The sequence below is a fragment of the Diuraphis noxia genome, unplaced genomic scaffold (genome assembly GCF_037042655.1).
Source record: "Diuraphis noxia isolate RWA-SAM2 unplaced genomic scaffold, SU_Dnox_SAM2 contig0002, whole genome shotgun sequence".
Classification (NCBI taxonomy): Eukaryota; Metazoa; Arthropoda; class Insecta; order Hemiptera; family Aphididae; genus Diuraphis; species Diuraphis noxia.
This window is the reverse complement of record NW_028301712.1, coordinates 14,634,354-14,647,092: the sequence shown is the minus strand read 5'-3', so window position 1 is coordinate 14,647,092 and position 12,739 is coordinate 14,634,354. Positions and strand designations below refer to the sequence as shown.

Here is a 12,739-nt window from a genome sequence, read left to right as displayed (position 1 = left end):
ATATATATATGTATGCGTATACCATAATTTTTGAGAACCGCTTGCTCAATAATAAATAATATTAATTATTGTTGTTTAATTGCTATATAGTAAAGATTAATTCTTTAAACCATTCTGCCAGCTAACAACAAAGTTATCGTTTCTGCAGTCTCCTATATTCGTGAATTAATTCATATATTAGGTACACCCTATTCCTTCCCTTTGTATAGTAAATCGTATCAATAATGTGGTATAGCTATTATACATACTATATCGATAACAGCAGCTAGAATGCCAACACCCAAATTAAAAATTACATGAGCTACATTATACATTGTTACAATATGAGCAAAGCAGATAATGCTTTAAATAACAACCTATTGAAGAATTTACGATAAGTATATGTATTTAACCACTATAACCTTCATAAATATATTAAAATAATCGAAAATAAAATTCTATATAGTTCATTTTCTACTACCAAACATGATAACGTACCAAATTTAATCAATCAAAGTGTATTATATTGTATGCAACAATTTATTTTTTTCAATACCCTTGTTCAAAGTAAAACAACAACACGAAAACTTCAAAAAAATATTCATAAATAATAAAATAATATGCCAAGGGGCATAAGTCGCCTGGGATATAAAATTATATATTTCACGATAAAATAATATGGATATATAGTATAAGATAGCGCATAAACTCTTTTCATTATCAGACTAAATATACACTACAATGTATAAAATATTGAAATGTAACATTTATTTCAATGTAAGTCAATATTGTTTATTAAAAAAACAACAATAATTAATATACACATTGAAATGGAGTATAAACAAAAACATGAATTAAATGAGCGAGGTATTATCCGTCTACAATAAAATACGTAGACTACATCTATTAAATATTAGAAATACAAAATTACAATATTATTTTGTATCACTACAAAAAAATACATTTATGAATACACAAAAATAACAAACTTTCACTTTAAACAGTAATTAAAATAAAAAAAAGTAAGAAGTTCAAAACTAATGTATCACTTTCGTTTTGCGTGAGTTAAATTCCGGTAAAAATAATTTGGCACAGTAGTAAAATAAGCCTACTCGAAGTTATAAATAATAGTAAGCTCGGTCCCGATTATGATTACATACTACATTTAGTTTAGATTATGTATTAAACGTCAAAGACTTATTACATGGTTAGTCATACAAAGTTGACAATAATATGAAATGATTTTTCCCGACATAAAAAATGTTTTTTCAAAATAGATAACTATTATAGATATAATAATAATATATTATATTATAAGCATTATTATATGTTAGAGTAATAATATTATAATATTATGTCATGCCAATATTGTCGCGGAACCGTATCTTTTATTTATTATATTTTTGTTATTACCTATAATGTATACGATACCTACGATGTATAATAAGAATATATACTAAAGAGATGATATTTAAATAATTAAACTATAATATAAATGCAGTAGTAAGTATAAATCATTAATTTCATTGAGTGATTGTTAGAGTGAAATTACATCAGACCTATCCTATAATATTTATAGAACTTATCCTAGACTACCACTAAAAACCTTCTTATAGATATTAGTAGGTTGTAGATATATATATATCGTACACATAATAATTGAATGTGTAAAAATAATACAAAGTTATCATTTTATCAACCTAAGTATTATCAAAAACGTGTAAAATCATAACGAATATATAGTAAAGAATGTACTAAACAATTGTTACTGAATCACAGCTTATCACGTTAAAAAACGACAATTTAATGGGTTAAGGGATAAATGTAATACAGTTAAATCATAAATGATGTAGACATTAAGTAACAATTCATATTGAATAAAACGTACTGGGCTAAATGTTTCTCTCGATATAGCTTGTTAATGGACGTCCCTAATATAATAGAACAGTGGAGTATAGTTTTTTTTTCTTCTAGGCGATTCTATGAAAAACATAATAAATGAGTAAAAAAAACGTAAAATTAATTTAGCAATAAAAATATACAATAAATAATTCGTTGTAAAAAATAAACGGTACGTTTCCTAGCGGACATCACACGGTTTTAAACAATATCGCACCAAACTTATAATAATACGACTATATGCGGAGATGCATAAAACATTAAATTATAATATATTGGACGCTAAATAATGTTTGGGGTACAATTAGTTGGCTATTGACTCATTAAATGTTCAATGATTGTATATAATATGCGACATTCAGTGCGATATGCTCGCGGGCCGTCTGTGTTCAAGCACCTTCCTGAGCTGTTTGCGGGTGTTGCAGGCCACGGTCAGCGAACAAGATGCGGTCGGGTGACCGGCGACTGTCGCGGCGGCGGCGCCTGTGGAACTGTTGCAGTTACCGTCCGGTGAAAAAGTTGGCTCGTGCACCTGCTGTTGCGGCGGGAGGCTAGGTGCCGGTACAGGAAACGTGGGTTCAAACACTTCCAGCTGCGGACTCACCATGAGCGAAGCGACCGAACTGTCGAGACAATGATCCCTGTCGTCGGCCAGGCTGAGTATGAGCTCCTCGACGCTGAATTCTTCAGCCACATGCAGCGGTTCGTCGACGGCGACCTCGTGGTGCGGTTCACACACCGCGAAATCCGTGTCCGGTTTGGACACCAGGATGTCGTCGAACGGTATGAGTTCGACGGCCGCCGCCCCAGCCGATTCGGCTTCCGACTGCTCGACGGCCGTCACGGTGTGTCGGACGGGCTCGTCGACGAACTGCAGTTCTTGCACCGTCTCCGTGGCTATGGACATGGCTGGCGGCTGGCTCAAGTCGTCCTCCGTCACCGTCTCGTAGCTGGCGCCGTTGATCACTGGCATCATCAACAAACTGGACATCAACTCGCCGTTGTCCATCACGCACAAGCTGATCGTGCCGTTGGCGTCCTGACCGACCTTCTGCACGTCGACGTTGCACTCGACTGACAGCTTGACCGGCATATCGTCGTCCGGCTCGGTCAAGATCATCTTATGCACAGTAGCCGTGCTCGAATCCGGACCCACCCCCGTGAAAGTCCGTGTTGCGATACCTGAAAGGTATGCATCCACCTCCACCTCGGCCGTTTCGCATCGCTTTAGAGCTTCGATGTTAGCCTTCGACAGAGGTATGACTAGCTGGCCTGCAATTGTATCGATAATATTAGATCTTGCAGGCTACAGGTCAACATCTAGTGTGTACTATTCTAAAAAGTGGCACAACTGAGGTTGTGAGACCCAAAATTCGAGATTATTTTCTCACGAATCCTATGCGTAATACGCATGGTTGAAAAATGTGTATGAAAATTACAGACATTATTGTTCATTTTAAGTTGTAACAAGTACAAATAGATAGGTTTATGTACAACTGTATTACCTAGGTTTACTCATAAATCCCAAAAATCTGTTGAGAAAAAAATTTTAATCTCATACCCGGCCCCCATGAGAATCAAACCTGGTTGCTCCGCTGATTCTAAACAGTCGAAAAGTATACGTACTTTGGTATTTTAAGAATTCTGAAGTCGTACTGTTGGTTTCACTGTCGAAATGCTGTAGCAAGTCATCGGCAAAATCTGACAGAGTCTCCGACTCGTCCCAAACATCATGACTCCGCTGGTGCGTCTTGAGACTAGCCTTTCCCGGGAACGATTTGTTACAATTCGGTCGGTCACACGTGTACAATTTGTCAGCCGAATGCGTCCGCTTGTGCGTTTTCAAATGATGGCTGGCCGTAAACGCTCGACCACAACCTTCTTCTGCGCATCTGCAAATCACGACAATAAACGGATGAAGTGTAATATGAGACACGTGTGTTCATTAATTCAATATCGTTGTAAATGGTATTCTATAAGTATGTCATAATATTATGTAAACTATACAATAGGTATACAGTGAAAATTCTTTTTGAATGATCCGTCCGTTGACACTTTGACAGAACTATAATATTGTAACTTGTAGGCTGTAGCTCCCTAACTATGTATACTTATTAATTATCGTTATATTATGACATACCTAAAATTTTAATATGAAGGTATATTATAACAGCTATTGTTTATTACTTGTACGGTCGTTCTTGCGTGTGAGTTCTATAATGCTTTTTTAGATCGCTAAAAGTCGTAAAACATTTGCCGCAGCCTGCTTGTATACAATCGAAAGTGTCACCAGTGTGCAAGCGTTGATGAGCTCGTAGCCTGTACTAAAAACAACCGTAGGTCCATCATATTTCTAAAAGATTACTGAAATGACTTGAGTGAGATAATCGAAATCTTTACCTGTAAACGGTGTTAAAGGCTTTTTGACATTCCTCCTTAGTGCAAACAAATGGTTTTTGTTTCGTATGCACGCGTTCATGAATTTTCAAGCTGTATGACGTCAAAAACGGTTTACCGCAGTCAATTATGTTACACTTGAACCGGTATTCACCTAACAATGAATATTCAAACAGTTCATTGAAATTTATTAATGTATGCATTGTATTAGTAACTGTAATAAATTTAAATAAGTCGGCAAAAAAAAATTCAAGTTATCAAAAAATCGAGATACAGAAAAATTGTATATGTGCATTGTACATCTTAAAATGTAGAGGTGCCTGATTTTTCTTTGAATTATCGAAAATTATTCGACTTATAGATGTTTAAGTTATCGAGTTTGCACTGTATTGTGAATAATTACATAGACATTAGTTAATTATTTGAAATCTGGAAATATCAGCACTATAATCCAACTTATCATATAATATTATCATTTATCATTTATTGAATTAATTTAATAAAAATAATTATTTATTTCATAACGAATAATTTTATAAAAAAATATTTTTAAATTCCTATAAAGTATAGAGTAAAGTATTGGCTGCTGAACTTTAAATAATTGTCTTCATTAAACATTTATTATGTACCATTTGCAGTACTATTATTACATAGTATGTCTATTGTCTACTGTACATACTGCAGCATAATAAATATTAAAACACGTATTAGTAAATAGTAGATACTAATAATAATATATTTTCTATTAAACGCACATAATAGTTTTGTTTAGCACTTATCTTCTAACATTTACACACCTTTATGTGTCTTCATATGAGTACGGAGATTTCCTACTGTGCTGTACGTTCTTTTGCATCCAGTGAATTCGCAGTAATGTCTTTTAGTATCCGACTGGTCCAACGGAGTGTCATTGCTGAATGAACTTTGAGATAAATCATCCTGAAACCCTTCTTGTAATGTAATATCATTTTGTGGTTTGACGTCATATTGCACATAACTATTTGTTTGATAGTTGTAATGGATAAAACTGTAAAATAAAAATATTTCTTATAACTTATGTGTAATAGAAATATTATGGAAGTTAGAACTAACTAGTTACAGGCTAGTTAACAACACGCATAATATTATAGTATACATATATATTTATTATTTATTATGTATACATAGTATAATGTATATATATATATATATATATATATTCGTATAATAGAATAATTAATTTTAGTATAAGGCGTCTAAGAGTCATAGACAATATACTATAGGTACCTATTCGTATTTACCTAACACATTATAGTGGTATACTCATATCTCATAGTAAACATTATTTAGTAAATCGTCTGAGGTACCTCAGTATCTCCTACGCCTTAGATTAATCTAGCACTATTATTTGAATGAAAGCCATGAAATTATCTATTCAGTGTACTTAACAACACACAACTACAAGTGAACTATGTACTTAAGTTATATATATATATATATGTATCATTGTACGTACTAGAAAATACAAAATGCACTCTTTAATGATGTGATGTTTTAAAACATGACATTAAAATATTTATAGCATAATAAATATGCAGAAAGATGTTATATTTAATTAACATTGCGTACATTGACGAATTTTGAACTATTTCCAAAATTATATTTTTACAATAATAGTTATAGGTTTAATAGAAAATAAATATATGTATATATATATATATATTCAAAAAAAATCTTTAGAGAATCAATTTCAAATGGTACTAAGATAACTATATAAAATAAAATTTATATTTGTAGTTAAAATGAGGCTTGTAAGTTGTAGGTATATAGTATATAGTATAAAGTATATTATATGATGTTTTCCTTAATATTTTGGATAGATATCTTAACTAATTTTCTTATTAGTTTCAACAAATAATTTAATATCAATAATGAATGTACTTAATTATTTCATAAATAAATTGTTTTGAGCTTTAATTCAAGATACAAAAATAATAGTTTATGAAAATAAATAGAAGCGTTGGTTAATGAACGTTTTATAACACATTTTAGAAAAATATAATTATTATTATGAATTATGGTCAATAAGGCAGGTAATGTAATGCTAAAAATAATTGAAAATCGGTTTTTTCTCTAAAAGTTCAAAATAATTCACCAATAAGTTGTTTTATTTTGAATAAGTTTACCCGAGAGCTTACCAAAAACTAAGAACCAACAATATTTTTTATTAATATGCAAGACTGCACAGTTTCAATTCTTCTTGTGAATTTTAGATAAAAACCTTGTTAGCATGTAATAGAGATACTTACTGTTTATTTGTTTGAGTAAAAATCTTAAAACATAATTTAAAAACCAAATTTTAGTGTTAAATGCTTTAAAAATACAAAAATTCTCTAAAATATTTCCTTATAATTGAAAATTATTAAACAAATACAAAAAACAAAAGTTACTTATTCTGCTTAAAAAATATTTAAAACATTTATGTTATAAAATGAGCAAAACGCACTGAAATGTATAATGCAGTCCTATAGTGATAACTATAATTAATCCACTTAACCATATTTTTACATAGTTGATCATTACTATTAAGTATGAAGCAATCGAAATATTCTCAAAAAGCAGTTCTACGGCGACACGATACTAAAATTGGTTGACAGATTTTATTTTCTGATTCAGGTGAATAAATCAAGAGAGGGACTATTAACTATAAGTACCTATCACATTAATACAAATAAACGATTCGCAAGTTTGACATTTGAGATTTGACACCTCCAATGCTCCAATGTTCTTAATAGACTTTAATCGTGTATGCAAATATATTGTTTTAGTCTAAAGACTCTAAAGTAATGAATGATTATAAATTTTTGAGTTATGACACACATATAATTCAAAATAATCTTTTCGTTTTTGCGCACACTACAAGTACATTATATATTATTTATATAGTAACAAAATAATAAATATGCAAATGTACACAGTACACGCCAAAGAAAAAATTATACAATAGTCGTGTTTTCATTAGCGTATATAAATAAATTTATATTAAATTATATGCCGTTAGTCTAAGGCATAATGATTAATGATCCATGAATTTAATAACTATTAAATTGACAATTATATATAAATTGCACAAATCGCTGCCTAGTTCATTCTTTTGTAAACATTTTATGTCATTAATAATGAATATATCAAATTGTTTACCTATTGCTTATTTGTAATAAAAATTATTAAATATCTGAAATTTTGACTGACATCATTTTAAGCTCGATTTATTTATTTCATTTAATATTGGATTTAAATACAAATGTAATATGACGATTTGTGATACTATGTTGTTACTTGTTGCGTAAAGTTAGGAAGATACATTATACATGCAGATTAGCAGATTCATACATTTAACAAAATATGTTGGCGGCTAGGTCACTATTTTTGATGACCACGACTCACGAGACTGCAGGTTGTCATATTCTGTCTTAAACTGCAATATTATAAAAATCGGGTTGAGCCAAAGTATTTAATTTTATTTTTACATAATATAAAAATATGAGTTCAAAAATATGACCAAATATTTAAATAGAAAAAAAAAATGACAAATATACCAAAAGTCTCAAATGATATTATATAAAATACTAAATAGAAATAAAATATGAAAACAAAACAAAATAGAAAAATGTCTTTTTGTATCACAAGTAGGCTAAAATAATGCGCTCCATATGTAACACAATATATGTACCTATTATATTATCTTGCGAATTTTCAATGTGCAATTTGCTTATTTAGTTTCTAATCTATTGTGTATAATAAAACTATAAAATCATTATAGTAAGTATTAAAGTATATGCATAAATAATCTATATTCTAGAGTAATAATTATAAATTATAATAATGAAACTTATAACTTTTCAGCATTTTAACTTTTAAGACTTTATGTGCCTATAAAATGAAAATTGAAGCTAAAATTGACGATTGTATATAAACAGATATAGGTAATTTTTATTTTTTATTCAGTCATTGTGAGTATTATTTTTCTTAACGCCTCAAGTTATCTATTTTTCAAAAGTAAAAAATATTTTTATCAAAATAGCATTAATTATTCATGTACAAACACTATAAACACCTACGTATTTAAATTTGCAATTTTTCTCCGTTCTACAATGACTCATGAAGCAACAACATATAATTATTCTAACAATATATAAAGTATAATCTTATGAGTTAGGTTAACGTGTTTATGTAAAAGTGTTTCAAATACTTTTATACATTTCCACATGTTTAACAATTTAAGAGTTTATGTCGTTTTTAAGACAAGTACACTATTATACATGTATTTATGTTTCTTAATCTCTTATATATAGGCATCCAAGGTATATTATTAGTTAACCAAAACACATATCTGAATTAAATATTTGAACCCTTATGGCTAGGTATATGATAACATGCACGATGATTTCATTCGTTAAGATATTGTTATGAACCCCGATTATTATTATTAGTATATAATTTAGCATTATAATATTATTATTTATTACTACATGAACAATTAATAATGTGGGGAACGAACGCTGATTCGACATTCGACGTGCGTACAATGTAAGACTGTTCCGGACGAGTCAGTCGATGTATGTCTGCGTCCGTTAAAGATAGTGTGTAGTAAATTTTGTCTTCAATAAATAATTTTAAAATATAAAATAATATGTTCAGTGTTATTCAAATGAAAAATAATAATATTATTTTATCAATACAAGTCTAAAAATAGATGGGTAATATTGGAGAAATTCGACGTACGTTAGATTACAGACACAGACACAACAACAGTCAACAATGACAATAGCGCATTAACCATCCAACCAGGGCAGCGAATTCGGGGGAGGGAAGGGGTTATATTAAGGAAATAAGTGGGCTGCTTATTGTTCATTGAAGCCGGTTAAAAATGTATGCTGCACCCGACACAAAATCCTGCGCACGCCTATGATTATCACATCTCATCTTCCTTTTTGAGAGACTTCCGAATTGACGAACCTAACGAACGTACCTGGAGTCAACAGATCAACCCGGTGGGACCATAACAATATGTAAAACTAATATCCTTTATAAAAATAATAGTATAATTTTCTACCATATTAAATTGGTGTAACAAGTCCCATAAGAAAACATATTAGATTGGTGCCTATAATATGTCTTATAAATTCTGGCACAAATTACGTGTCATTTCATCACTTTTAACGCTTATTCTATGTAACCACATATCCTATAAGAATATATAATACATATAATCACATGGTTTTATTGGTTTTAATTTATATCAGGTTATAGAAATATGCGTAGGTATGCATCCCTAACTGTTGAGCAGTTCGAAGGATAATATAATTAGGTACACTTTTATTTTATTGAAATTAGTATTTAAAAATTTCGCAGTTTTATCAAGTATATATGGGTGGAGGCGTAAAGTGGAAAAATGTAGAAACACACTATTATAATATTGTAGCAATGTAGCATTGCATATACATATATCATATACGTAACATATACATGTGTGTGTTCGAATGACCAGCCTGCGCGGCGGTTAACATACGGCGTGGGACGATCAGAAAGTCGTGAATTATATCGGTGACTACGTCAGAATACACATCAAAAACTTCGTGGCTGCCGACGACTTGTTCCCTGTGGTCTTCTAACACGATGCAAATATAATTTTAAAAAATCAATGTAATATAATTAATATTATAGTTTTTGAGAATGTTAAACTAATCTACTAATTTATTATTATATTACTATTAATATTTTAAATAGTGTTTCAAACCCGTTTTTTAAACAAATTATATCACAACATATAAGATAGGGAAGTCGTTGTCGTCCACGGTATTCGTACGATCGTAACCTTACATAAAATGAGTAGATATAAGAGCGTACGCCATACAACACCTGCGTCTGTGTAGCTGCATATGGTGCCAATAATCTGTTTTCTTTCGGCTCTGCAAAGCTGAATTAGTTTTTAAAATCGTCCACCACATATTACAATAATACCATACTATGATTTTAAAATGTCTGAGGCCTAACTACAAGATCAGTAGATAAGCTGAAAGTTATATGCCTTACACACCTAAGTAAAATACAACAGTCGATGAACTCGTGACTCGTCGAACCATCAGATCGGCGAGATCCACCGCAAGTCATCGCAAGTTAGTCAGGTTAGTATTGCGGGTCACTTGGTCTTCGGTCACGTTGGACACTAAACCCTTAACACTTGAAACGCGTTATATCATACTTATCGCATTACATATAAACGCACTGACCTATACTCGGTGTTACAGAAGAACGCGGCTCCGCTGCGGTCCTCTCCGTCTTCTTCTTCCGCCGTCCTCGGCTGCTGCTGCTGCGGCGGCGGCGGAACAACGGGACTTGCAGGTTGTTGCTGTTCCGGGCCGTTGTTGTAAACGAGCGCGACCACTTGTTCCATCGCGACCACAACGCATAATAACCAACGGAACCCGCGATCGCCGTACTTCCGGCGTCACACGCGGTGATGATATTATTATTATTATTAATACGTCGAAACAGCGCGGCGCTGAACGCGATCGTTTCACTAATCACGGTCGGCAGCGGCGGCGACGACGAGAGCTGCTGCTGCTGCTGCAGTGGAATAATGCACGAGCGAAACGCTTCTCGGAAACGTGACACCGCCGCAACGGGTCGGCCACGGCGGTGGCGGCGTCGTCGGGCAGTCATCCGCCTGCCGGCCGTGGTGGGAAAAAGTCGTGGGCGCGGACGCGGAGGAGGCGAAAATACGTAAATGACGTGGCGGCGACCTTGGGCCGCGCGACGGTGGCCGACTGTGATACGGCGGTGGCCGCCGCAGATGATGGCAGATGGTCAGCGTGCGCCAAAATAATAAAATCAAAGCCGACGACGACAAACTAACCCTTTTCGCGCGCCACGCACGACGGCGACAACGACCGCGATGGGGCCGCGCCGCGTTCGTATCGGCGGCAGCCGCGGTCCTCGATCTGGGCACCGAGTCGCGCGCGCGCCAAGTTCTACATTTTCAACTATATTACAGAATATTATCATAATATTATATATTTGTGTTTAAAAATAACACCCGACCGTGCGTGCGCGGCCGCGCGTCAACCGTTTTTTTTTTCATTTTTTTTGGCATCCGCGGTACTCAATGTTTACCGGACAATAAACAATATATGGTTTTTTTTTCTATTTACACGCCCACCCTGCACCACGCGTTTATACATTTGACTTTATTTGTATTGTTTTTACGATGTAACCGATCTGATTAAGTTCATACTTTGAATCAAACTCGAAAATATATGTATTCATGTATTAACCATAATATAAGTCTTATATTATAAGAAGTATTCCTATTTCCTACAAATGCATAGAAACACTCGCGCAGCTATAAAAATCAACAATTTTTCTGTGAATATGTTGGTTGACCTAAAAACAATTTTTAAATATATGTAGAACGTAGGTATTTACTAGGTAGGAACCTATATAGGTATCATGTTTCTACTGTTTTATAAATACATAAAATAAACTTTATGTAAACAAATAAAATAAAAACCCAAACTTTACATTTGTTTTAAAGACAAAAGCACACATAAGCTATAATAAAAAGGAGTTTTGAATAAAATCTAAACTTTTATTATATTAAAATTAAACTGTATAATATGTTCAACTTTTGTCTAATAAACGATAATAACGACTTACTAATTAGTATCTATCTATCTATATTTTAACATGTAATAATATCATTACAACAATCACAGCTAGTATCATGTTTTATTCAATTATATATGTTTTTTTTAATTAAGATTTTTAAATAACTAATAGTTTATAATCATAAATATCTATGTACCTATATGATTATTTGGCTATATTTATTTATTTATTTAATTAATTAATTCAAACGGGCAAAGCCCAGTAACAGTTTTAAATCAAAACATAAAAAAAAAATTTACAATTAGAAAGAGAAGAAAAGTGAACAGAGTGAGATTAAGACATATCTATTATAATTTATAGTAATATTCGCAAAATAAACATACGAGAATTCCCAAAGCGTTAGTAAGTCATGCATTGGTGTATTTGATATTTTTCAAATATTATATATTACTAAAACAACACAATTTTTTTTCATAGCCTTAATATTATAATATATACGTATGGGTTATTGGTTTCAGATTTGCTGATAGTGGTTTAGTCTATATTAATAATTTGTACACTGTACTAGTATCACCTACATCTATTATATTTATATGTTCTATCATTAAATATTTAAATCATAATATAAATTATTATATTATGTACCACAAAGGCATTATTACATGGTTGCAAGAAGTAGTAAGTAATTCTACCCTACCATTTTTATTGGAGTAGCAAATTAATAGTTATGCTACTCAATGAACCGGCATGAAGAACGAAAAATGTATGAAAAAAAATATAATTTTATTCAGAAAATCACTACAAGTATAATATT

The 12,739-nt window shown here is 32.0% G+C and overlaps 1 protein-coding gene across 1 annotated transcript; it reads right to left on the bottom strand.

Moving 5' to 3' along the window:
- Positions 1-725: 725 nt before the first annotated feature.
- Positions 726-11,160, bottom strand: LOC107164664 (uncharacterized). The gene is made up of 6 exons (XM_015512566.2): positions 10,548-11,160; positions 5,073-5,302; positions 4,279-4,429; positions 4,066-4,197; positions 3,505-3,770; positions 726-3,150 (listed from the first exon to the last, which is right to left on the bottom strand). Exons 1-6 carry the CDS (start codon positions 10,709-10,711, stop codon positions 2,237-2,239), a joined length of 1,857 nt encoding a protein of 618 aa, XP_015368052.2. The 5' UTR covers positions 10,712-11,160; the 3' UTR covers positions 726-2,236.
- Between the last annotated feature and the right edge of the window lie 1,579 nt (positions 11,161-12,739).